Raw genomic sequence first — 23,317 nt, forward strand, 5'->3', positions numbered from 1 at the left:
CTGGGGGAGCAGCTGTCCCAGGAAGGCCTTGGGGTCCTGCTGGGTCTCAGTTCCCCCTTTTCATTGATACTCCTCCAACTTGAGGAGAACAGGGGTTGAACAAGAAATAAGAATAAAGGTTCAGATAAAGAGGTTAACCATAAACTTGACGGAGGCGCCACAGGGTCCTGCTGGGTTTCACCGGCAGACACGGCTTTGAGAAAGCTTGACGGCGTCTCTTTACTGCTAAGGGCTGGTGCCACAGGGCAGGGGGCTTGCCTGCTCCCTCCAGGCCCCTGGTCCTTGGCGTGTGACAGGTGGCAGGCTCTCAGAGGTGGTTCTAGAAGACATTTGGGGGGAGAGTCTGTCTGTTGACGATACCCACATGGTACTTTGCTTTCCAGGGAGCAGAGCAGGAAGTTGAGGCTGCGTAGCGGGCTGCAGGTGCCAGGTTGCCAGCCTGACAGCTGCATCACAGTGGAGGCCTCTCTTCTCGGTCTGGAGGCGCTTGGCCTCCAGCCTCCCCTGCTCCCAGGTCCGTCCCGTTGCCCAAGCACCGACGTTTCCTGGCTTTTGTTGTGCTGGGGCACACGCTCTGTTTTGAAAGGACAGGAGCATAATAAAAACGACATGAGAGAAGGGCCAGATGACGTCACTGAAAATGCTGGAGGAAGTCCACTCTTTTGGATGTTTATCGTCTCAGCGTGTTAGTTGTTTGTGATGTGATAAGAACACTTTTGATACTTGGGGGAATTGCGGGCCTTGCTGCTCAGACAGTATTCATGAATTTTTATCTTAGGCTCATAGTGACGGAAAGAGAATAGGAGGTCTTGGCTTGAGTCCCAGATGACCTTGACCCATTGGTTGACCTTGGGTACAACGTTCAGCATAGTTGAACCACTTAAATTGTGCCCGTGCCAGCTATTCACTGAATTTAAAAAAAAAGAAGAAGAAGAATTCCATTATTAAAGATGAATTAGCAGAGTAAGTTTTCCCTCTCAAAAATCTTAACTCAGAAAAATCGGTCGTTCATGGAATTGAAAACTAAAACGTCCCCTTTCCAAGGTCCGTTTTGTGAGCTGGCTAGAGATTTGGCCTTCTGCGCATGCCTTTAGAATGAAAATCTCAATACGTTCAAATGTCTCCATGAGCAGCCAGGTCCCTAAGAAGGGAAACTGGTGCCACTTCCTGCATTCCCGGGTCTGAACTGTGAGTGTGGAGAGGGGGCGACATCCTCCCCTTGTGGGGGGGACGGAGCGAAGGTTAAGGACATGAACAGTTTAGCCTTCCTGCTAAGCTCCTCCACGGTGCGTCTCCTTTCCTCGAGACAACAACCCACGAGGTGGGCCTGGCGGATTCCACCCCCTTTGCAGATGAGGAGACCAAAGGCCGCGAGGGACGAAGGCGGTCCTCCCTCCAGACACGGCACCACTGAGAGCAAACCCACATCCCCACGTCACAGTGGGCATCGCACTCCCGCCTGGAGCCCAGGAAGCAGGCACACAGCGCTCCAGGGGCCCTGGAAGACCCCTCAGGTTCAGGATTAAATGGCTGGATTAACCATTCCAGGCATCAGCAGAAGAGAATGTGACAGAACTGGCTCCCAGCATCTAAAACGTGCATGCGCTGGTTCTGACTTGGCCTTTATGATGGAGGGCGGCCCCCAAACTTGATCGGAAATTGACTGTTTGGTGGGTCAGTAACTGCGTTTGCTGTGATATGTGGTCTCTGATGGCAGCACAGAACTGCCAGAATAAAAAGCCCGGAAGCCTGCTGGGGAGCAAGGAGAAGTGGGGGATTGAAAATTCCCTGTTGAAACATCCAGGCGGACAGGTAGCCCAGCGGATAATCCAACACTAATAACAGCCCTGCCTGCACGGAGCAGGACTCCAAGACAGAGCTGCCGGCCCCAGGAATGTGCTTTTGCTGTGAGCTGGAGTCGGTTTCTTCACAGCCCTTCTGCCGGCGCAGGGCGAAGCCTGCTAAGCTCACAGCCGAGGAGTCCTTACTGGCTGGTGCTTTGCAAAGGCGTTCGGATGGCTTCTGGGAGCTGCCAGGCATGATTGCCATGGCTGGGTGTGTAGAGGAGAAAGCGAGAGGCGGAAATTCAGGAATTCCACCCCAGAAGCCAGGCCAGCAGGTATTAGAGTGGTTGTGGTTTTAGTTTGGACCCCATGGCCTGGAGCCCTATGACCTTGATCCAGGCCTCCGTCGCGGTCGCAGAGAAGCGGCAGCGCGGATGTAGACGTGAGCCTGCCCGGGCAGCTGCTGGTATGCCTCGCCTGCCAGTGCAGACCGGCACCTGCCTTGCCTGGGCCGCTCCCGCCCACCCAGAACAGAAATCCTATTGTATTCTGAGCAAGCACAGCGCCGTCTCTTTTTCCCCCGTTCTTCTCAGACCTTCCCCCCAGTTTGGCACGGAGGGAGGGGGTTGGCCAAAGCTCTCAGACTGGGCGTGCTTCTCCAAATAAATAGCTTCAAGAGATGCACCCACTTCATCTCCGCAGAACAATGTTAAATATTCACTTCAGACCCGTACGCCCGCTCTCACAACGCACACGTTTGTCCTCGTTGCCAGAGGACGCCACGAGCGGGCCGAGGCCGAGGGTTCAGTGTGGGTCGCGGGCGGGGCGAGGCCCGCGCGAGGTGGTGTCTGCTTAGACCGCCTCGTGGCTGGAGAGGGCGTGAACAATTAATTACTCCTAAATATGTAAGGGCATCCTAAATATAACATATGACATGCTTTACTGCGTGTGCCCAGAATACTCACTTCCAGCTGTAATTATACGGGTGGCTTCTTGTTTTCCTCTCTCTGAGTCAGAACTCCGTCCCCCAGGCTAGAAACATGACTGAATGGCAACAGTCTCTTTAAAAAAAGTCATTAACGCGGCCGATTTTCCTACGGTGGATCTCGCGCGAGCTCTGCCCCTTGGGTGAGCAGCGAGGAAGAGACTGCAGCCCAGGTTGCTTCCTTAGCTGTGTCTTCTCCAACTCACATCTGCCGATGGACAGGGGCTGGTGGGTGGGAGGATGACGTCAGGCTCAAGTGGCGCCGGTCGGTCCGTGGTCCGTGCAGGTGATGTGCGCCATGGGTTACGTGCATGGCACGTAGCAGAGTAGCTGGAGGCTAGCGAATGAGCCGGGGCGGGGGCACAGAGCCCTTCGAGATCCCAGCTCCATCCGCGATGCCTGAGGGCCAGCCTCCCCTCTGGACACAGGTCCCACCCCTCCCTGGCCGAGGCAGTCACCGGGTTCTTCCCCATCTGGGGCCACGTGACCCTGTTCTCTCTGCTGTCCTCCCCGCTTCCTGACGTCCCCTTCCATCCGAGCCCCGCCCTCCCTGCTCTTTAAGATAAAGCGCCGCATTTACCGTCGAAGGTCCTCGCTGGCTGGGAACCTGATGGGTCTCTGCAGCTGCGCTCTCACTTCTGCTGGGATTCTGACCCTCGGTATCAGGACCCTGGTTCCAAAACCACAGATTGGCCTTGAACACTGTGTCCCCCGCGCTCCCTGTTGGTTTGTGTCATTTTGCAGAACGTGAGGGTTTCTCGGCCATAACCCCATGTTACGAGGCAGCAGAAGCGCCCTTACTTAGAGAGAGTGAGCAGGGCCGAGATGTGAGGTCAACATGAGCTTGGCTCCTTGTCCCCGAGGGCAAGCGGCTGGTGTGTTGGGGTGTCTACGTGAGCAGGGCACAGCTCCACAGAGGTGGAGCAGAGGCTGGAGCGAGAACATTCCAGGCTGATGGCAGGCTTGTACAAAGGCAGGTTCTCCAGGAGGAGGGGACCGGAGGCGTTAACCCTCCTGGCTTTAAATGCTTAACATCCCAACATTGTGTGAAGATATGTAAGCTCGGTTGGAGCTGAAAGTGGACGGAAAGGAACAGAACTCAGGTGGCAGGTCTCAGGAGAGGCAAAGCCTGCTGATCTGGGGGTGTGTGGGGGGGCTGCGGGGCCCAGGGGCTGTGTAAACACAGTATGTTGGATCCTGTGACTGGACCACAAGATGGGCTCTGAACGAAAGGGCTGACAGCAGAGGGACGCAAGGACCCACCCTGCCTGGTGCTACAGTCTGAATGTCTGTGCCTCCCCAAATCCACACTGAAATCCTAACCCCCAGGTGCTGGTATTAGGAGGCAGGGCCTTTGGGGGCCGGTTGGGTCGTGAGGGTGGAGCCCCCGCGATGGAGATGAGTGGCCTTATGATTGAGGCCTGGAGCGTCCTGGTCCCCTCTCTGCCCGCCGGGCACGCAAAGAAGGTGGTGGAGGGGGTGTCCAGGGAGCAGGACGCAGCCCTCACGGCCACCCAGCCTTGGTCCCTGGGTCCTGGGCTTGCAGCCTCCAGAACTGTGAGAAGTAAATTTCTGCTGCTTATAAGCCGCCCCGTCTGGTGTTTCGCGACAACCACCCGAGCGGGCTGAGAGGCGGGCATTGGTGATTAATAAGGCGAGTGGTGACAGTCCCGTCATGAATGGAGGGGGGAGGCGACTCCCAGGCATTGATCTCCTGACGGACCCCCGAAGGAGCCCAGCAGCAGGCGGATGACCGCAAAGAGGAGCATCATTGCACCTGGGCTGAGTGTGTGCACGCACACCCACGTGCACCCATGCCTGCAAGGTGACTGGTGTGTACACCGGCTCCCAAATTGTGCAGGCTAGTGGCAACCTCTCCAAAGCACCAGGAGGAGGGCTTTGGCATTGGTGACCGGATGCTGAGGCACAGCCAACAGGCCTGGGTCCTTGGTCAGACCAGCAGCACCCTGGCCAGCATGACTGCCGTGTCACGGGCTGAGGGGCGGTTAAAGGAAACCACAAGTGGGGTGGGTAATGAGGGCTTTTGTGGAGGCCTGTGCACGCTGTTCCACATGCTGGATGGGAAAAAGAACAGGCTCTCATGGGAGACCTCAAGACTGTGTCCTTCCTGAGTCAGCATCCAGGGAATCCCAGGCAGGAAGAGGTTCAAGGTAGCTGTCAGAATGAAGGGAATAAGCCCTGATTCAACATCAGATTCAGAGACACATCGAAATTGTGAGGACAAAGAAGACATACAGATGGCCAACAGGCACATGAAAAAATGCTCAACATCACTGATTATTAGAGAAATGCAAATCAAAACTGCGTGAGGTACCACCTCACACCAGTCAGAATGGCCATCATTAGTAAGTCCACAAATAGCAAATGCTGGAGGAGGTGTGGAGAAAAGGGAACCCTCCCACACTGTCGGTGGGAGTGTAAATTGGTACAACCACTGTGGAAAACAGTATGGAGGTTCCTCAGAAAGCTAAATATGGAACTACCATATGACCCAGCAATCCCACTCTTGGGCATGTATCCAGACAAAACTTTCCTTGAAAAAGACGCATGCACCCGTACGTTCATTGCAGCACTATTCACAATAGCCAGGACATGGAAACAACCCAAATGTCCGTCAACAGATGAATGGATTAAGAAGATGTGGTATATATAACACAAGGGAATACTACTTACTCAGCCATAAAAAAAGAACAAGCTCATGCCATTTGCAGCAACATGGATAAACTAGAGATTCTCATACTAAGTGAGGTAAGTCGGAAAGAGAAAGACGAATACCATATAGTAACACATATCTGGAATTTAATATATGGCACAGATGAACCTATCTACAGAAAAGAAACTCATGGAGTACAGACCTGTGGTTTCCAAGAGGTGGGGGAGAGGCTGGGAGTTTGAGGTGAGCAGGTGCAGACTGTTGCGTTTGGAGTGGACAAGCAACAAGATCCTGCTCTACGGCACAGGGAACCATATCTGATCACTTGTGATGGAAAATGATGGCAGATAATGTGAAAACAAAAGAATGTATATATATGTATGACTGGGTCACTTTGCTGTATAGCAGAAATTGACAGACCACTTTAAACCAACTATAATAAAAAATTAAAAATAAGTTGCAAGGAAAATAAATCAGACGCCTTAGGAGCCGACTCTGCAGCTGCCCTAGATATTGTGGGGGCAGCAGATAATGTGCTGGCGATGAACAGATTCCAAAAGGTGGACAGGGGTTAGAAGTAACAGGAGATCAGAACTCAGATGACGGGAAGAAACACCTTAAGATGGACAGGACATACTTCGTGCTTCCAGGTGGAATTACCTGCATTTCCAAGTGTCCTCTCTTGGCTCTGTCCCTACTCATAAGGCTGCGTTCAAGTCCACTGTCCAGCTGACCCAACCCATGAGGTCCCTGGTTCCTGACAAGCCACACGCCCACGTCCCAGGGGCTTTTCCATGTATGGTTCAAGTTTCTGGACAAGACGAGGCAACTCCAGACCTGCACCTTGGGGAGGGACAGTGATGCTGGACCCACGACGGCCCCGTGGCTCCGTGGAAAGAATGCTGTGAGGGAGGCTTCGGGACAGAGCGCGTCACCCGTGCTCAGAGCGCTTGCGGCAATCAGATGTCAACACCGGCTCCCACCTGTGCCCGAGCACCAGGCGGCTCCTGCCCGTCCTCACTGGGGACACGCGCTGGGCTCTGCGTCCTGTCTTGGGAGAAGGGGAGATGCCCAGCCGGCACCACGCCCCCTCTCCTGACTTGGCCAGGTGGCCCGCTTCCCTCGCCTACAGGCCAGGCCCTCCCAGACTCTGAGATCATTCTAGCCCCGGGGCAAGGTATTTCTAAGGAAGCCTTGGCTCGCACAACCTTGGCTGGGTCTCAGCTCCCACTCCTGCGTCTAGAGCCAGGCCTGCAGCCCGTGCTCGTGACCTTCAGGGTGACGGTGCCGCAGGCCTGGGAGGGGCCGCTGTGGCTCCCACGTGGTGCTGAGGGCGGGGCAGTATGGTCGGGACATTAGGTCACCTCCCTGCCTAGACTCGGCCCTTCACCTTCCTCTCATGCTCTGGTCTGCTCGTGCTTCTCCTTCCCAACCCTGCACACACCCAGCAACCTGCCAGGCCGTGTCCTCACCCTCCAGTGTCACAGCTCAGATGCAGGCCATCACTGGCCTGCTTTAGGTGTCGCCGGCCAAATAAATGGTACAAAGTGCGAGCAAGATCAGCCCTCCCTGTCTGTCCAGCTCTGAGGCACCGGGGGCTTTGGAGTTAGCCCCCCGCCTCCCCGTCAGCACCCAGGCCCCACATCTCGTGGGCGCCCCTCCTTCTTGTCCGGAAGACAGGCCTCTGCGTGGCCTTTGGAGAAAGGGACGATGGAGAGGTTGGCTGGTCGTGCTCAGAAAACGTTCCGGTGTGTAAGCGCAGGTCGGAAAGCATGTGGCTCGTTGCCAAATCTCGACGCGGGGTGTCTTGGTCCCGCCAGCCGGTCCCGTCACCAGGTGGAGTAAGGGCGTTCCTGTGGCCTTGACGGCTGCGTCCTGAAAGCCCTGTGCTCTCACCTCTCCTCCCACCACTGCGGTCCTGTCTGGTCCCAGCATCTCCCCTCCACCTTCCTTCCCCAAACTCCCAGCCCTGGGAGCACAGAGCTCACAGTCCTTGTGGGCACTTGGTGAGAGACCCTGGGGCTGGCCACTTACATAGGCGACCCGGGAGTTCCCGTCGTGGCTCAGCAGTAGTGAAGCCCACCCGACTAGGGTCCATGAGGATGCGGTTTCTATCCCTGGCCCCACTTAGTGGGTTAAGGATCCAGCGATGCCACAAACTGCTGCATGGGTCACAGACGAGGCTCAGATCCCAACTTGCCAAGCTGCTGTGGCTGTGGTGCAGGTCGGCAGCTGCAGCCCCAATTTAGCCCCTAGCCTGGGAACTTCCAGATGCCACACGTACAGCCCTTAAAAAAAAAAAAAAAAAAAGGCAATAAATACGTGCATAAATGGGTGACCACATTTCTCCATCAGTGCCGTGCTGCCTCTATCTGGTGACAACTTCGGGACCATTCTAGAGCGAATGCCTTTATTTTGGGTGCCCTCAAAATGCGAAACAAAGACAACCAGATTGGCTGGATTTCCCGCCCAGTGTATCGAGGAGAAGGGTTTTGTTCTGGGCGCAGCGGCCGCCATCGGCGTTTCCTCTGCATATACCCTGTGCCGCTAATACTATGTTGGAATGATTTCCTTAATTTCTAAAGCTGCATGTGCGGAAATGGCTTATATTTCCTGTTTTGATAAAGGAATAGGGCTTTAGTGGGAACCTTGTTCCCAAGTTGGCTTTCTCTTTGTTAGCCTCTTTTTGGATTGAAAGGGTAATTTTAGAAACTGCAGCTTGGCTGGACTTGTGACAAAGACTTATATAATTTTTTTAAGCTAAAATGTGAAAGATGATTACTTTTTTACAAAGGGAAATGTTTCTCTTTTATGTCCGTGAGAATGGGTTATTCAACAGCCCCCCACCCCATCCAGGAAGCCTGGGCTGGATGCTGGGGGCAAATCCAGCGGTAGAATGTCTGCAAATTCCCTCCAGATTTGCTCGTTTGGGCTGGAGGTATGTTGGCTTAAAAAGACTTTCTCGGACAAGAAGTTTCTTGGAACATGTGGAGGACAAAATATTCTTTGTTTGGGGACAAATGAGTTTTGTTCTTGCATCTTCATATAAATTCGATTAATACGCATTTCTTATGTGCAAGCCGAGAACAATGGTGAGCTTTTTAGCTTTCATTTGTATGTATTCTATCCACTTTAAAGGAACTCACATCTGCAGAAACTAGTCCATGTCCTTGAATCTGATCTCTTAATATATACATGGATGGGTCCCACGGTCGTTAAGAAATAGCCAGTCTTAAAGAGCCTAAATCTGTTGTGTGTTTTATTTTCTGGCACTCAAGCTCTTGTTTAACCCTATTTTTAAATGTCCTGAATATTTGCCATGGAGAGAAGTGGCACCGAGCTGTCCTCTGTACGTTTGCAAGTGGCGCTGCTCCCCAGATGCCTGCAGAGAAGTACCCACTTTTCACCAGGCTGCTGAGGAAAGGCCTTTGCTCTCGGCCTAGTGCCGCACGATCCCTGACGAAGGCAGTGTGGCACTGCTCCTCCCGATGCCAGAGGACGGCTCGAAGAGGAGGCAGGGCCAGCCACACGTGGGACCGGATGTTCCCTTAATCTTGCAGCTGCTACTCTGGATTTGTACTCCGACTCTTCCCTGAATTCTAATTATAAATGGCAGAGGCAGTTCTGCTGGCAGCCAGAGAGCCAGGGGCTGGAGGCAAGAATTCTCTCCTTGAACCTGAGCGGTGCCTGGCTCAGGAAGCTAGAACCTGGCTTCGCCGAGAACCATGACTGCTGTTCTCCCAGGGACGCAAGGCTCACCAGGGAATCTAGACCATGAATCCAGGGTGATTTGGATGTGTCTCTAGGATGAACTGAAGCCCATGCAGAGAGATGTTTTTTAAATCCTTCTAAATGTAACAATGCCAAGATTCAGACAAGGCTCCAAAGAAAAGAACTCCCATCTAAAAAGCTAACTAAGAAATCTCGAGGTCAGAGCTCCCCACGTTGCCCCAGGAACCACGTCTGCCTCATTCCACTTGAGTGGAACATGATCCAAGTTTTCTAGAAAATGTATCTTATGCCTTTACATTGCCAGTTGGCTCTTGAGCCGTCGAGGTCATTTCCAGTTCCTAGAATTTCTAATTAGCGTGGCAATGCTGGCTGCCATTTCAGGACAGGATAAAATTCAGCAGGGAAGAAAAAGCAGGTCGTCAAAGGATGTTTGCAGTGAGGAAAAGAGAACTAAGGTTTCTTGGAACAGTGATTTATCAGAAGCTTGAAATGAGTCCTGGGTGCTCAGGGCCACCCTAAGCCCCCAAGTGGCCAGGATGAAAGGGTGGCAAGTGCTGGCCCTTGTCTGGACAGATCTGCCTGAGTCCACTTGAGGGGGCACTCAGTGACCCTGTGGGGACAGTTCCTTCTGCTCCACCGCAAATGGCACCACGGTTCCCTTGGCTCCAAGCTGGCCTTTTGCAGTGCCACCCATCAGCCCAGCACAAGGCTCCAGCCATCATCTGCTTGCCTGGAACTCCTGCTCAAAAGCAGGTTCTGGCCCAGGAAACCTGGGGGGGGTCTCCATCCCCCCCCAGGAGCATCCACACACACCACCGGCCCCACCGTGTGCTGGGCCGGAGCCAGAGTCCGGATGCAGAACACCTGTCAGACACGGATGGGTTTCCTCTTTGACAGTGGGTCTGAGCCCTGCCTCTAGCCAGTCAACCTCCACCTCCTTCCCTCCCCCTCCTGAGTCCATCTGTGACTCTCTTTCCGGGGAAATCTTCCTCCAGCTCTTGGCTCTCAGGCTCCCCGCCCCCATCTTTCGTGACCACGGGTCCCTGGCTCTCTCCACTCTACTCTGCTGGGTTTTGTTCCTGGCACTTCCTGCGAGGTTCACCCACTGTCATCTCTCCCGGGCGCAGCTCAGAGACATCCCTGAGCTACTAGGCTTCGTATGTTTACGAGGCTTCGCTTGCTTCCCAAAATGCATCCTTCACTTTGATGTTTCGAAACTGCTCCTCCTGGCTCCACCACCCTTTTGAGATGTCAGGAGCTTACAGTGAGGTCAGAATTCCTGTCCTGTCCCTGTCTCTGCAGCAGCTCCCTCCTGGGGCCGGTCCCTTGGCTGGTGGCGGGAGACGCAGCTGCTGGGAGGGGGGCACTCGCGGGGCCTCAGCCGGATTCCGTCATCCTGAAGCGAGCAGTGGTCCCACCCCCGTCCCGACTCCCTCCACAGCCTGGGAGTCAGGACCGCAGTGTGAAATGATCACCCATCTTGGTGGCAGCTGAGATGGCTCTCGCTTGAGAAGGGGGTGCGAGGGGGCACAGACCTTGGGCTGTCTGTCCTGGAGGATAAAGTGGCAATGGATTGAAACTGAGTCCTGGGCTGGAAGCATCGTGGGTGCAGCCCTCATTGGGGGGGGGGGGCACAGTTCAGTGCAGGGTAGGGCCTGGACTCAGCCCTCTGTCCCCGAAGGGAACGTAATGAGGGGCCCTCTCTGCCCTCCACTCCCTACCACCCGTTTCGTGGCACCTGCCATCATTTATATCATGTGGGTTTTGTTGTTTGTTTACTTGACTTTCTGGTCCACCTGTTCCCCACCTCGAACCCACGGCCAGAACAGTGCGTGGCCCGGAGTCAACGCTGGGGGTGGCAGGAGGAGTAGAGGAGGAATTTGCGAAGTGAAAAGGCGGGCGAATGAGTCACCCAAGGCCCTCTCGCTGTCGCTGTCGTGGTTGTTTGGACTTGGGGCCACTTGGCGCTTCCCTCACTGGTGCAGGCGAAGGACGGTGTCCCCTAAACGCTCCAGAACGGGAAGCGTGGGGGGCAGCTCCTCTGGGTCCCAGAGCCCAGGCGGGTGCAGGCTCTGGGTGAATGTGAGGCTAAGAGCGCCTGCCTGTTGGATTCAGTGTTCTCGGGGGCGGGAGACCTCGGTTTTCACAGATCTTCAGTCTCGTTGGTCCCCTTGGGCCACGAGCCGGGTCCGCGCTGGGATGCAGGCCGGCCAAAGCAGGGCGAGTTTGGCCCTGCAGGTGAATAAATGCAGCTGGTCGGCAAAAGTGGGTCTGCAGGAGCCTCGTGGCTCTGGCAGCTGCGTCCCTCAGTGACCGGCAGGGCGTCAGGGAGAGCCAGTGCTGGGCAGTGTGACAGGTGGCAGGGAGGCTGGTGCTGATGCCTGTGGGTGAAACACGCCCTTCTGGGGGCCCCGCAGGGGAAGGTCCGGACCAGGACCAGCTTGTCATCTTCGAGGGTGGCGGGGAGAGCACATCGTCCTTATTAGGGAGCCGACAGGAGGGCCGAGGTGTATCTTGAGTTGTGTCAAGCGGTCAAGTCAGGGGCAGACTCAAGGGCCTGGGTTGGGCCGTGGTTGGTGAGCCTTCGGTATTCCTCTGGGTTTTTTTTGGGGGGGGGGGGGGCTGGAGGCTGGGACACAGACCCAAGACCCACCTAGCACTTCACGCAGTCCTCACTCCAGGCCCTCAGGAGGACTCTCGTGTCCTGAGAAAGTCCCAGAGCCCAGGTCACGTCCGGAGAATCCCGAGGCTCCGCTGAGGCCCGTTCAGTCCCTGAATCCTCTGGCGCACCTGCCCTGCCCTGGCGAGGAGAGCGCCTCGCTTCACCCCAGAGCCCCACATTCCAGGAGGTGGTACTCAGGGCTCTCATCCACCCTGGGGTCCCTGAGGCTCCTGAGCGGGACACGTAGGATGCTGATGGGAAAACACAGACGCACAGACACAGACAGACAGAGACGCAGAGACTCACACACGTAGACACACACAGAGGGCTGGGATTTTGTGGTGGAAACCGGCTGCATCTCACCTCCTGAGACAGGGTACCTGAGCCTTGGGCACACAGTTGAAAAGTAATAAGGCCGAGTGTTTTCAGGGCTACAAGTCTTAGTTCCAAAAGCAGAAAAGCGCTATTGAATTTTGAGTGGGTTTTGAAGAACTCATTTCTGTAACTAAATCCAGTGCGTATATTCTAAACCCAGAATAGAAAGTCTGTTAGATCAATTTGAAACCATTAAAATCACTTCAGCCATTGATTTATATACAGGGGTTTGGCAAATGGCTTTAAAATCAAAATTAAAAACAGCACGTGAAACACCCGATGGGGAACAGGACTGATGCTTCGCCCTGTGGCCAGAGGAGCCGCGACCGTTTGCACACGACGGGTGAATGAACTGCCGTGTGAGCCGCGGACGCCTGCCCAGGCCTGTCCAGGGTCCATAAACGACGGCACGGGGCCAGGGTTCGAAACCAAGTCTTCAAGGTCGTGGCGTTTAAGAGTGCGCCCCACGGTCCCCAGAGCCCGAAGGCGTAAGGAGAACTGGCAGACACCTGGCGTCTCACTGGGCCTGCGTGACCGGCTGTCGGGGACGGCAGGCCCGAGACTCGGCTGAGCGGGGAGGGAGAGAAGGGAGGCTCCGTGAGGGTCCCCTGCTCAGAACATTCGCGCCCACTCTTCATCTCGGAGCTCACGCCGCGGCCTCACCCCACTCAGGACAGACAGACAACCAAGCAATTGGAGAGGCTTTAGAGGTGTTGGGCTCCTTAAAGGGTTTGAGGTTTGGGGACTTTTTTAAATTCTTCGAAGTAGTGACCGATGCATCCAGTGTTAGGTGAGGTGAGGGCTGGTGGTAAGACCCCCCAAAGCATGGAACTCTCAAGCGAGACACCTCTGGAGAAAAGAGGTGGCAAAGGGAGGGACTGGGTCACCTGAGCAGAAAGGACACCGAGCGGCTGACGAGGGCTGGGCTCACTGGCCAGAGGGGTGGAGTCAGAGCTTGCACGTGTGCCCACCAAGGCTGGCTGTCCGGGAGGCCTAGTGCCCCCAGGAGTGTCTGAGGTGGCCGGGCAACCCCATCTGTGGCTCCATAGGAATGTTTGGGAACGGGGAGGATGCTGGCAGATGTGCTGGCACAAAAGAACAGACAGACAAACTTCAGAGGGCATCCCCAGATGCCCCCCTGAATGGTCACTGAGACGTAACTCCTAAGAGAATGAAGTCGCTGGGGCGAAATGTGATTTCGCTTGAAGCTGGAGTGGGTTCTGTTGTCTGGGGAGCATTGCTGGCCCAGGAGGGTTGGGCCCGGCGCTCACCAGATGGGCTCCCTGGGGCTCCGGACAGCCTGGCCGAGAGCGAGGGGCCCGGTGGCGGTTCTCTGGGGACCAGCTGGGCTCACTTACCTGCAGGAGGAAGGGCTCGGGAACAGCAGGCCGACACTCGGTGAGCGGAGAGCCACCGTGCCTGTCCTCTGCTCCAGTACTCAGCACCGTGGGCACAGTCTGGAAGGAAGAGCTCAGACACGGCCGCCGCCGCCAAGTCCATCTTTTACTGAGACACTGAGATCGAGGGCGAGACACGCTTTTTCCTTGTTGGAATCGTACAGCCAGAGAACCTCCCCCCCCCCCGCCCCCCTCGCCGCCCAGTTACCCACTAGATTCATCAGAGGGGTGCATCTCAGGGTTTGATGAAAAGCTCGATGATGTCACCCCACCCCTCCCCCTCCTCACGCACAGGAGGGCGTCGCAGGGAAGGGAGGGGCCCCGGGATGGAGGTGAGGGGTCGTCCCCTAGCTGGTGTATCTGCAGGTTCCGCTCCGGACCAGAACCCCCCTCCCTGTAAATCACTGGGATCTGTGCTGTGTGATGGGGCCGGGGTTGCCCTACGTGTTTAGCTTAACCCCACCCTACTCGACCCCGGACACCCCCTCCCGCAGTCCACCCCCAGCTTTCAGGGAGAACGAGGGGCTGCCTCCTGTGTGCCTGGGGTTCCTCTGCCAAACTACAGCGCAGCCGGGGAGCCAAGGCTCTCTTCATGGGCCCCCTGCATCCGGGGAATATAAGCTCCTTGACTTTGAGCCCAGGGACCCAGCTTGGCGTCTGGCGCTTGGTAGGCACCGAAAAAGCCTTATTGACCTGGTTCACCTTACTGACCTTCTGGGCTTTGCGGCACCAAGAGCGGCGCGGATGCCGTCTGTGAACCCTGAGTGATGAGGACGTGTCAGTAGGGGTTCATTGATGAGAAATATCCCATCTGGTGGGGATCTTGATAGTTGGGCGGGGGCTGTGCATGAAATCTCTGTACCTCTTGCTGTGGACCTAAAACTGCTCCAGAAACTTAAATTCTGCTCTGTAAAGACGTGCTGCATGTTTTGAAGGAATGGTTGTTGGATTGAAAGGCCTCTCATGGATGGCATCGTGACACACACGTTGTCATTGCAGCGTTGGTGGTAACTGTGCCTCTTTTTGTGCTTCGTTTCTGCAGGGGGTGAAGAAGTTAGACGTGCCCTGTGGAGGCAGAGACTGCAGCGGGGGCTGCCAGTGCTACCCCGAGAAAGGAGGCCGGGTAAGTCCTGACGCTCTAATAAATGCTGTCCTCCTGATCCTTGGCTCTGAAGCGAAGTACCGCACCCTGCCTGATTTAAGTCATTTGCATACAGCGCTCAGAAACCTCATACAGATGTGTTTCTTCCCAGGAAACAAGCAGTAACACAGGGGAAGGTGAGTGATGCAGGCCGCTGTCTTCGTTGAGAAGAGCGTTGACTTTCTCACGCATCTTTCCTCTCGTTCGTTGTGACTGATGTGGACGTGTGTGTGCGTAATGCCACTGTGTCTCACAGTGGCATTCCCTGTAACCATGTATTTGGTAAAGACGACTGCGCAAAGAAAACACGTAGTTTTGCTTATACTGCAGTGTGTCTTTAACCCAGAGGGCGGGGCGCTGGCATCCTCCTGCTGAGAGTCCTTCGGCTTTCAAAATTATTTTCCCGCTCATTGCCTGAATCCCCTTTGTGTAAAGGCCACTTCACCGCTGAGTCAGAGAAAAAAGATGCCCCCAAATGGTCCCCTGGCAGAGTTGGAAATACAGACCTGATACTGGTTTTTTAATATGCTCCCTCAAAGTGGTTGAGGCCTCTCACTCTTTAGAGCTGATGTCTGAGCCTTGGCGCTGTCTCTCTTGACAGGTTAAAGCCCCTTTTTGGTGTGTGGCAGTGCACGGAGCACACTCCGTTTTCTGATACAAGGTCTTTTGAGTCCTTCTGCTTCGGGCCAGGCATTTCCCTCTAGGACTCCCGTTTGGCCAGGGCCGGGTAATAAGCCACTGGGCCTTCCCGCCTGCAGGGCCCTGTCCTTGCTGGGATCCAAAATTACAGCGTCCCCTGGGCTCAAATGCTTTCCCTCTGTGGAGTCCTGCAGCCAGCATGTAACATAGCCGGGCTCCATGCCCACACACCAGGAGGAAGAGACGCCACGCTGGAGACCCCACTCTGTGGCTGGGTGTCATACCCCACGTCCACCCTACTTGAGTCCCCCCGAAAAGCCAAAGAGGGCAAATGCGTCGCAGGGAGCCCCTTTCTAAGCACGGCGGTCTTAGGGACGGACCTGCCACCGGCCATGGCTTTGGTGGCAGAGACAGCACTTGAGGCACGCTCTTCTGCATGAGATCAAAGCCGTCTCCCGGGCTGTGGTCTCTGTGACAGTTTCTTCTGTCGCTGCTTTGGGAAGGGGTTCCCCGGCTTCAAGTGGGGTCTTGAGGGGCTCGGTCGTTGGAGGTGGTTTATGAGCATTTGACAAGGAGTAGTTCGTAAACATGCGGAAGCCTTCCCTGAGACGTCGGTTCCCCGGTCCCTGGCTGTCCGTTTTCCCAGCCTGGAGCCTGCAGGCCCCTGCGGGCCTCCGCACTGTTAGCGCAGCCCTGGGACCAGTCGGTGGTGTGCTGAGGGCCGCGAGCCCTGCCGAGGCGGGGGGAGCCCCACCGCCACGGACGCTGCATTCCCCTCCCTGGATCCAGCCCGGCCGAGGAGCAGGGTGCAGGCTCTAATCCTTTTCCCCTTTCGTGATGACTTAACCCAAACCAGTACGTTAACATTCCCATGATGCTTTTGCAGAAATGTTTTCCTTCCGTAAAGAGAGCTCGCCGGCTCATTTCAGTATATGGTGCTGTCTGCACAGCGGTGGCCTCCTCTGTGGCAGTCTCCTCAAAGAGTCGCAGAAAAGACCTTTCTAGGTTAGGGAGTTCACAGCACAGGCATTACTTCTTCCCGTCCCCGGGTAAGAAAATACCTAAAATACCTTGGGTCTGTTTCTACACATTGTCGCAAAGTAGGAAGTGGGCCCTTCTGGGTAATTTGGTCAGCAGGAGTAACTGAGCGGGCCTGACTTTCCTTTAACCCTGCAGACTCTTGACCAGCATTGGTCACATGGAGCTGGGACGTGGCGGTTGTCTGTGCGGGTTGTTCACAGTTGCATCTTGGATCCGGTGTAGCTGTGGCCGTGGTGCAGGCCGGCAGCTGCAGCTCGGATTGGACCCCTAGCCTGGGAACCTCCATATGCCGCAGGTGCAGCCCTGAAAAGAAAAAAAGAGCCAGAGCCAGTGATACCCCACGTGAGGGCCTGGCCTGCGGGTTCCACTCTCATCTGGAGGTTGTCACGGCCTGGCTTGAAACAGAGCTGAGTCCGCTCTGTTCTCTTACCGTCAAGAAGGGGCACCTAAGCCCATGCTGTGATGGGACCGCACGGCGCCAAACTGCGTGGTTCTAACCGTCAGCAGCCAGGCCTGGCCCAGTGACGCAGGGATGCCGTTGAATATTGATCAGTAAGATGACAGAAACACTGGCAGTGAGAGGACAGCGAAAAGACCGGGGAGGAGCCGTCCTGACACCGTGTATCCCTGTGCACCGGGGAGCCCAGTGTATCACTTGAGATATTCATTGTCGGGACAATCGCATGTAGTTAATTAACTACCATTTCCAACCTGGTGTTCGTGTATTAAATATCCATTAATTAACTAACCTGCCCACATGGGTTCCTGGCGAAAGCAGAGCTATTTCCGCCCTCCTCTTGGATTGACAGTATTTTTCAGAAGGAATGAAATACCCAAAAATAGCTGTGGGGTGGATTCTCGGCTCGGAGGGCTGTGCACAGGGCTTGCTCTTTCCCACAGCTTCCCCTGGGGTCCCCGGCCGTCTGTTTTCCCCACGGTGCCACCACAGCAGCCGTGACAGTGCCTGGCTGCAGCGCCGCAGCCCCGCGCTCGGGCCGGCCCTGCCTTATATGGGCATGGGGCCGAGTTAACGTGCTCCTCGCCCTGGTGACAGCCAACAGCAGAAACTCTGTTACTGGATAACTTTTGGACTCGGAGCAGAAATCACAACTGCACTAGGATTCCGGTTCCAAAGGAATTCTCGTGTTACCGAATGCGTAGGCTCTGTGCTGAGCCAGTCCCCCCGCCCTGCAGGGCTGGGTGGCGGCGGTCAGGGCAGAACTGTTTCTCACAGATGGACCCGGCTGCCCCGTGGGTCCTTCCAGCAGGCCGGTAGCCGGGCCTCGAAGGGCAGGAGCCCAGGCCCACTGTCCGTGCACGCTCTGCCCCCCTGGTCAGAGCTGGGAGGTGCAGGGGTGACCGTGCCACGTCCTCCAGTTCACAGGGGAGGACAGGAGCACAGTGACATGGGGGCCAAGTGACCAGCTCCACGCTCGCTCCAGAACAGAGCTGAAGCACCCCGACTTTCAGCTGAGTTCCTGTCCAGCGCAGTGACCTTCCTGTCTGCGCGCCTCTGGCCAGGTGTTCACTGTGCCGAGGAGGTGGGGGGACACGGGGGGGGGAAGAGCTTCCCCTCCCTTGCCTCAAGCGCTGGGGTCCCCAGCCAGTCCCCCGCCATCTCTTCAGCTGCTTAGTGAGTCAGGAAAGTAAATAACTGTACAGAATGAGCTAAGACGTTGTTGCTGTTTAGGGGGTTTGTGTTTCAAAGAGTCCCTCTGAAATATACTGGAGGAATTAGAAAGTGTGAGTCCTGATCCACCAACACCACGCGGGGCTCCGTGCACCAGGAAAGCCAGCTAACTGCCTTCTCAGACTTTCGCCCCCGCTAACGGTCACACACCCGTCGCACCAGACACAGCTGTCTGGTCCCTGTGTCTTTTTCTACTTCTTTTAATTGAAGTGTAGGTGATTTACAATGATTCAAGGGTACAGCAAAGGAATATTATCTATAAAATATGTATATATGCAGAGAGAGAGAGCGCCGCATCATGGGTATGTCTGAGTGAATACATATACACGCACGAGTATGTTCTTGGTCACTGCGGGTCACGAGAAGATACTGAATGTCGCTCCCTGTGCTAAGCTCACCTCTTGTATATGCACTGGAGTGTGTCCGCTCATCCCAGACTCCTAACTGATCCCGCTCCTCCTCCCCCCCCGGTAACCGTGAGTTCATTTTCTTCGTGTGTCTATTTGTTTGGTGAATAAGTTCATTTGTATCATTTCTCTTAGATTCCGCATGTAAGGGTATCTCTTTGCCTCTCCGCGTCTGACTCACTTTGCTTTCTGCGGCCGTCGCTAGGCCTGTCTGTGCTGCTGCGCACGGCATTCGTTCTTTGTTTTATGACTGGCTGAGAGTCCACTGCGTCTACTTACCATGTCCTCTGTGTCCTTTCACCCGCTGATGGGCATTTAGCTTGCTTCCATGTCTTGGCTGCTGTATATGGTGCCGCAGTGAATACCGGGGTTCCTATGTCTTCTGGAATTAGAGCTTTCTCTGGCCGTATGTGCCGGAGTGGGGTCGCTGATCACATGGAAACTCTGTTTTTAGTGTGCTGAGGAAGCTCCACGCTGCTCTCCATGGTGGCTGCACCAGTTTACATTCCCACCAACACGCAGGAGGGCTCCCTCTCCTCCCCTTCTCTTCTTTCTTTCCCTACACGTGGTGGAGATGGAAGGTGGAGCTGCAAACACCAGGGTGAATTTTGGTCACGGAATTTCTGTCGAAGCAGCATGCCCGCCAGCCTGTGTCATGAAGGTTCCACAGTCGAGAGAGCAGGTGGCACGTCTGGCTCAGCAAATAGAACTGCCTTCGCCTTGGTGCAGTGACTCACCCACAAGCTTGTGAAAATCTCGGATTTTTCCAGCCAAGGTCGATTTTGATCATCATTTCCTCAGCCAGGCTCCTGGTCTCCCAGCCCTTTGGGATTTTGACCACAGCTCAGACCAGATAGGTTAGTCCCACTTTTTAGCAGCATCCCCTTTCTCACAGGTGCCTGTTTTCCTGGGCAATAAGGTATTTCAAACACTGGCAAATACGAGGTCAGATTAAGCACCGAATGTTGAGAATTATTGAGGTGGTTCAATAGCCCCATCAAAGTGCAGCGGGAGGAAGAGAAACCTCCACTGTGACGGCCCAGAGCTGGGCCACCAGCCCTGAGGGAGTGAGCCAGCACCTCCCTGTGGCTCCACGGCCGTCCCCGCGCCTTCGCCCTCCACGGGCCTGACAGCACCGGCCACACACCTGCAGCCTCTGTCCTGGCAAAGGTGCGGCCGACAGGCTCCCTTAAGCACAGGCTGAGAACCGAGACAAGTCGTGTTTGGCTGTTGCATTTTTTCATGTCGCTAAGAGTTTCCCACAGTCTCTGGTCCCTGGACTTGGGTCAAAGTATGAGCAAATAATTCTTAACCTCACCAGATTCCTTAAATTCAACAATATAAATCAAAGTGAGAGAAACCCGAGAGAAATGGAGTGAGAGAGGAAGCAAAGGGAGCATGATCAGAAAGCTCTCAGAGGCGGTGGGGCGCGGGAAATTCAGTCTCTGGCCCCCACTGTCACCCAGGTGGGTGGAGAGAGCTGAGCCCTGGCTTCTGGGAAGAGGAGCAGAGGGGCCAAGGCAGCTCTGAACCACAGCGACTGGCAAGCCCTGTCCCCAGGGTGAGCTGTGGTCTTGCTAAGGGTGGTACCTTCTGTCAAGCGTTGTTAATTGCAAACCTTCCCTGTAAGTGTGTACACCTGGGGTATCAAAACAAAACTGAATTTCCCCTTTGAAACGGCTCGATATACCTCTGAAAATGGGTGGACCACTGTGCTGCGATGGGGAGACCCTCAGAACACGGATGCTCAGGACGCGTAGGCCGTGCGTGGTCCGGCGCTCCTGCGGGCTTTCCTAGGCCGTGTGGCCAATCTCACTGAGCCATCTGAAGACACCTGCAAGTGTGGAGTCAAAGCATCAGTGCAGCAGTGGCAGCACTGATTTTCAAACCAGCTGCTGTCTTTCCAGGTAGATGCCTGTTCACGGTACACCCAGCACACTGCCCAGAAGTCATCTCCTGTAGTTCCTGCACTCTCACAGCGCAGAAAGGGCAAAGGATGATTCAGAAACAGCAGAAAGGCCGCCTGGCTTCTGGGCTTGTATAACCTTTGTATACACAGAGCTCTCACCTACTTTCAAAACCGTCGGGTTACTTATAGTGTGCCTCCGGCGCGGCCAGCCTGACGCCACCGTGGCTGCAGCCAGCCCCAGGCCCTGGCGCTGCCGGGAAAACGGTGTCACCACAGATTTAGACGATGCCACCAGTTTGCACATGGCACATACGTGACGTGCTTTTAAAATGACCTTTTCTTTTACGTCTGCGGTGGTCACAGGAACCCTGGCTGCCTTTCGTCAGTGGGATCGTACCTTCTTCAGCGCGCAGAGCTGTAGCTCGTGTCTCCCGCACGCAAGGCACGTGTCTGAGAGAAAGGGGAGGGTCCCTGATCAGTGGGCAGGACGCCGACCGCGGCCCCAGGCAAGGGTGTGCCTGGAGCACTAAGGGACACGCGGGGCCCTGAGACCCGAGGGAGGTGAGGCCCGAAAGGAAGGCAGGCGGAGAAGCTCTGACTGAGGGAAGCGAGGAGCCACGCGGGAGGTTTCTTGAGAGAAGCTGCGGGACTTAGAACTTGCTCGCGTCCCCGAGCTCTTGTGGAAAAGCTGGCGAGGGTCCTACTCTGGTCGTCCGGTCAGTTGGGGTTGAGGTCTCGTCGAAAAAGAGGCCAGAAAACGTGGCCCCGCCCTGGGGCACTAGATTACAGAGTGTCGCTGGCCGCTGGAATTTCAAAACGAAGGCATTCATTCAATAGAAATTGTTTGCACGTCCGTGTCAGGCCCCGTCTAGGCAGCAGGGTGCAGAAGCAGACAAGTCCTGGGTCTTTGCAGCTCATGTTCGAGGCCTGAGCCCTCCGGAAAGAGTGTCTGCAGAGATAGGAGTCTCTGCCTGCCTCGCCCTCCGTGGCCGTTTGAATGCTTCAACTGTGGTTGGTGAAATGACGAACTAAATTTGGATTTTACCTCATTTTAGTTAATTCAGGTTCAAATTTAGGAGGTCCCATTGTGGCTCAGCAGGTTACAAATCTGACGAGCATCCATGAGGATGTGGGTTCGATCCCTGGCCTCGCTCAGTGGGTTAAGGATCCAGCATCATCATAAGCCGTGGTGTAGGTCCCTTGGATCTGGTGTTGCTGTGGCTGTGGTGTAGGCCGGCAGCTGCAGCTCCGATTCGACCCCTAGTCTGGGAACTTCCACATGCTGAGGTGTGGCCCTAAAAAGAAAAAAAGTGGGACTTTTAATCAGGTGTTGTAGAAATGGTTTAATTGTGCAGCTGGAACAGAGAGGAACGATTACAGAATCTCCGGCTTACTCCTCCGCCCCATCCCCCGTCCCCCCCCAACATGAGAAACATTTCATTTCAAAGGACCTTCATAGCACCAGTCAGAGTTTGACAGGAAACAGGCCAGTTTGGAGCCCATCCAAAAGGAAGCATACATTATTAAAATCCTAAAAAGGCAAAATTTTAATACTACCTCATTGGGTAGACTCAGGACAGACAGAACCTGATGACGGATAGTCAGCGCTTAGGGGAAAAATGCATCTCCGTGACCCCGCAACCCTCATGTCCCTTATCTGAAGCATGACAGCTTGAGCCTGGATGCCCATGTCTCCCACCAGAAAGCCCATCATTAAATGACAGGAGTCATGAAATCATTCGTGAAAATTAAGCACAGCATTCGCCACCCTCCTGAGGGATTGCCCACGACACAGGTGCTTTGTACGGCCACAGCCAACAGACGTTTGACGGTTGATGGCGCAGCGGAGACCACAGTGACAGCAGCGGCACGTTCCGTGAGAAATGATGAAGCCTGTGGTGAGCGGAGTACTGGAGGGCAGAGGAAGACTTGTTGTTTTCCTTTTTATTTATCTGTGTCTCCTTCTCTTGATGACACCACACACACACACACACACACACACACACACACACACACACACCCTGCCCTGGCAGCCTGAGCCACATTCCTTCATCGTGGAAAGAGAACACGCATCCAGGTGTTACTACTGACAGCTCTTCCCTGGTGCGAGTGTCTGCTGCCCTGTAAATACCCTGGGAAGCCCGCTGATTCTTTCTGAGAGAACCACACACCCGTATGTTCCCTTTTGAATTTACATCCAAACAACAGAAGCAAAGAATAGAAAGTCTCAGCGCTCAGGGAGAAGAGGGAATGAAGTTGAGAGAGACAATAACCCTTTTTTTTTAACCTGGGCAGGTCCCCGTTCTCCCATCTCTTTGACCATAAACTGCTGTCAGAGGTTTTTCTAGAAAACTGGGACATTGGTGAAAGCATGGTTTTTGCAGAAGCTCCGAAATGACCCCTTGGGTCGGCGGGTCAGCGGGGGTGGCAAGAACCACAAGCGGGTTTGTGTGGATTCCAGGCAGTGGCCGCAGCCAGCAGAACCTCAGGGAGACCAGTTGTCCACACTGGCCACCAACACCAGGAACGGTGACAGAAGAATTAACTGGACTCCGGCGCTAACGACCGCTCTGGGGCCACGGGCTTCCGTTCACGGCCTCCAGGGAAACCTGCGTGTGTGTTCGGAGCCCGGAGGTGGTGGCCGTACCGATCCGTGCGCTGACCGGGAGCCCCACGCGGCCTCCGGGAGCCTGTCGGTGACCAGGCCCTGCCTCTTCTGAGCCAGACCGACGCTCTGCTTGGGGAAATCCGCGTCTTCCTTCCTCCTGGTGGAATGTTTGGACAAGTACAGCACTGAAACGCTTCCTTTTCTGTGAGGGAAGGAGGGCCAGACCTTTGTCTTGCGTTACTCACTTCCAGGCCATTCTTTGTCAACAATGGC

General features: G+C 55.2%; 1 protein-coding gene across 2 annotated transcripts in view; it reads left to right on the plus strand.

Annotated features, from left to right (window-relative positions):
• The window catches only part of COL4A2 (collagen type IV alpha 2 chain), a 178,229-nt gene that overhangs the window by 31,832 nt on the left and 123,080 nt on the right, over positions 1-23,317 (plus strand). For both annotated transcript variants that reach the window (XM_047755980.1, XM_047755981.1), the window contains one exon: positions 14,652-14,732. In XM_047755980.1, coding sequence (XP_047611936.1) covers positions 14,652-14,732 — 81 coding nt within the window. The remainder of the gene's footprint in view (positions 1-14,651; positions 14,733-23,317) is intronic.

This window comes from Phacochoerus africanus, chromosome 13 (assembly GCF_016906955.1).
Source record: "Phacochoerus africanus isolate WHEZ1 chromosome 13, ROS_Pafr_v1, whole genome shotgun sequence".
In the NCBI taxonomy this organism is placed as follows: Eukaryota; Metazoa; Chordata; class Mammalia; order Artiodactyla; family Suidae; genus Phacochoerus; species Phacochoerus africanus.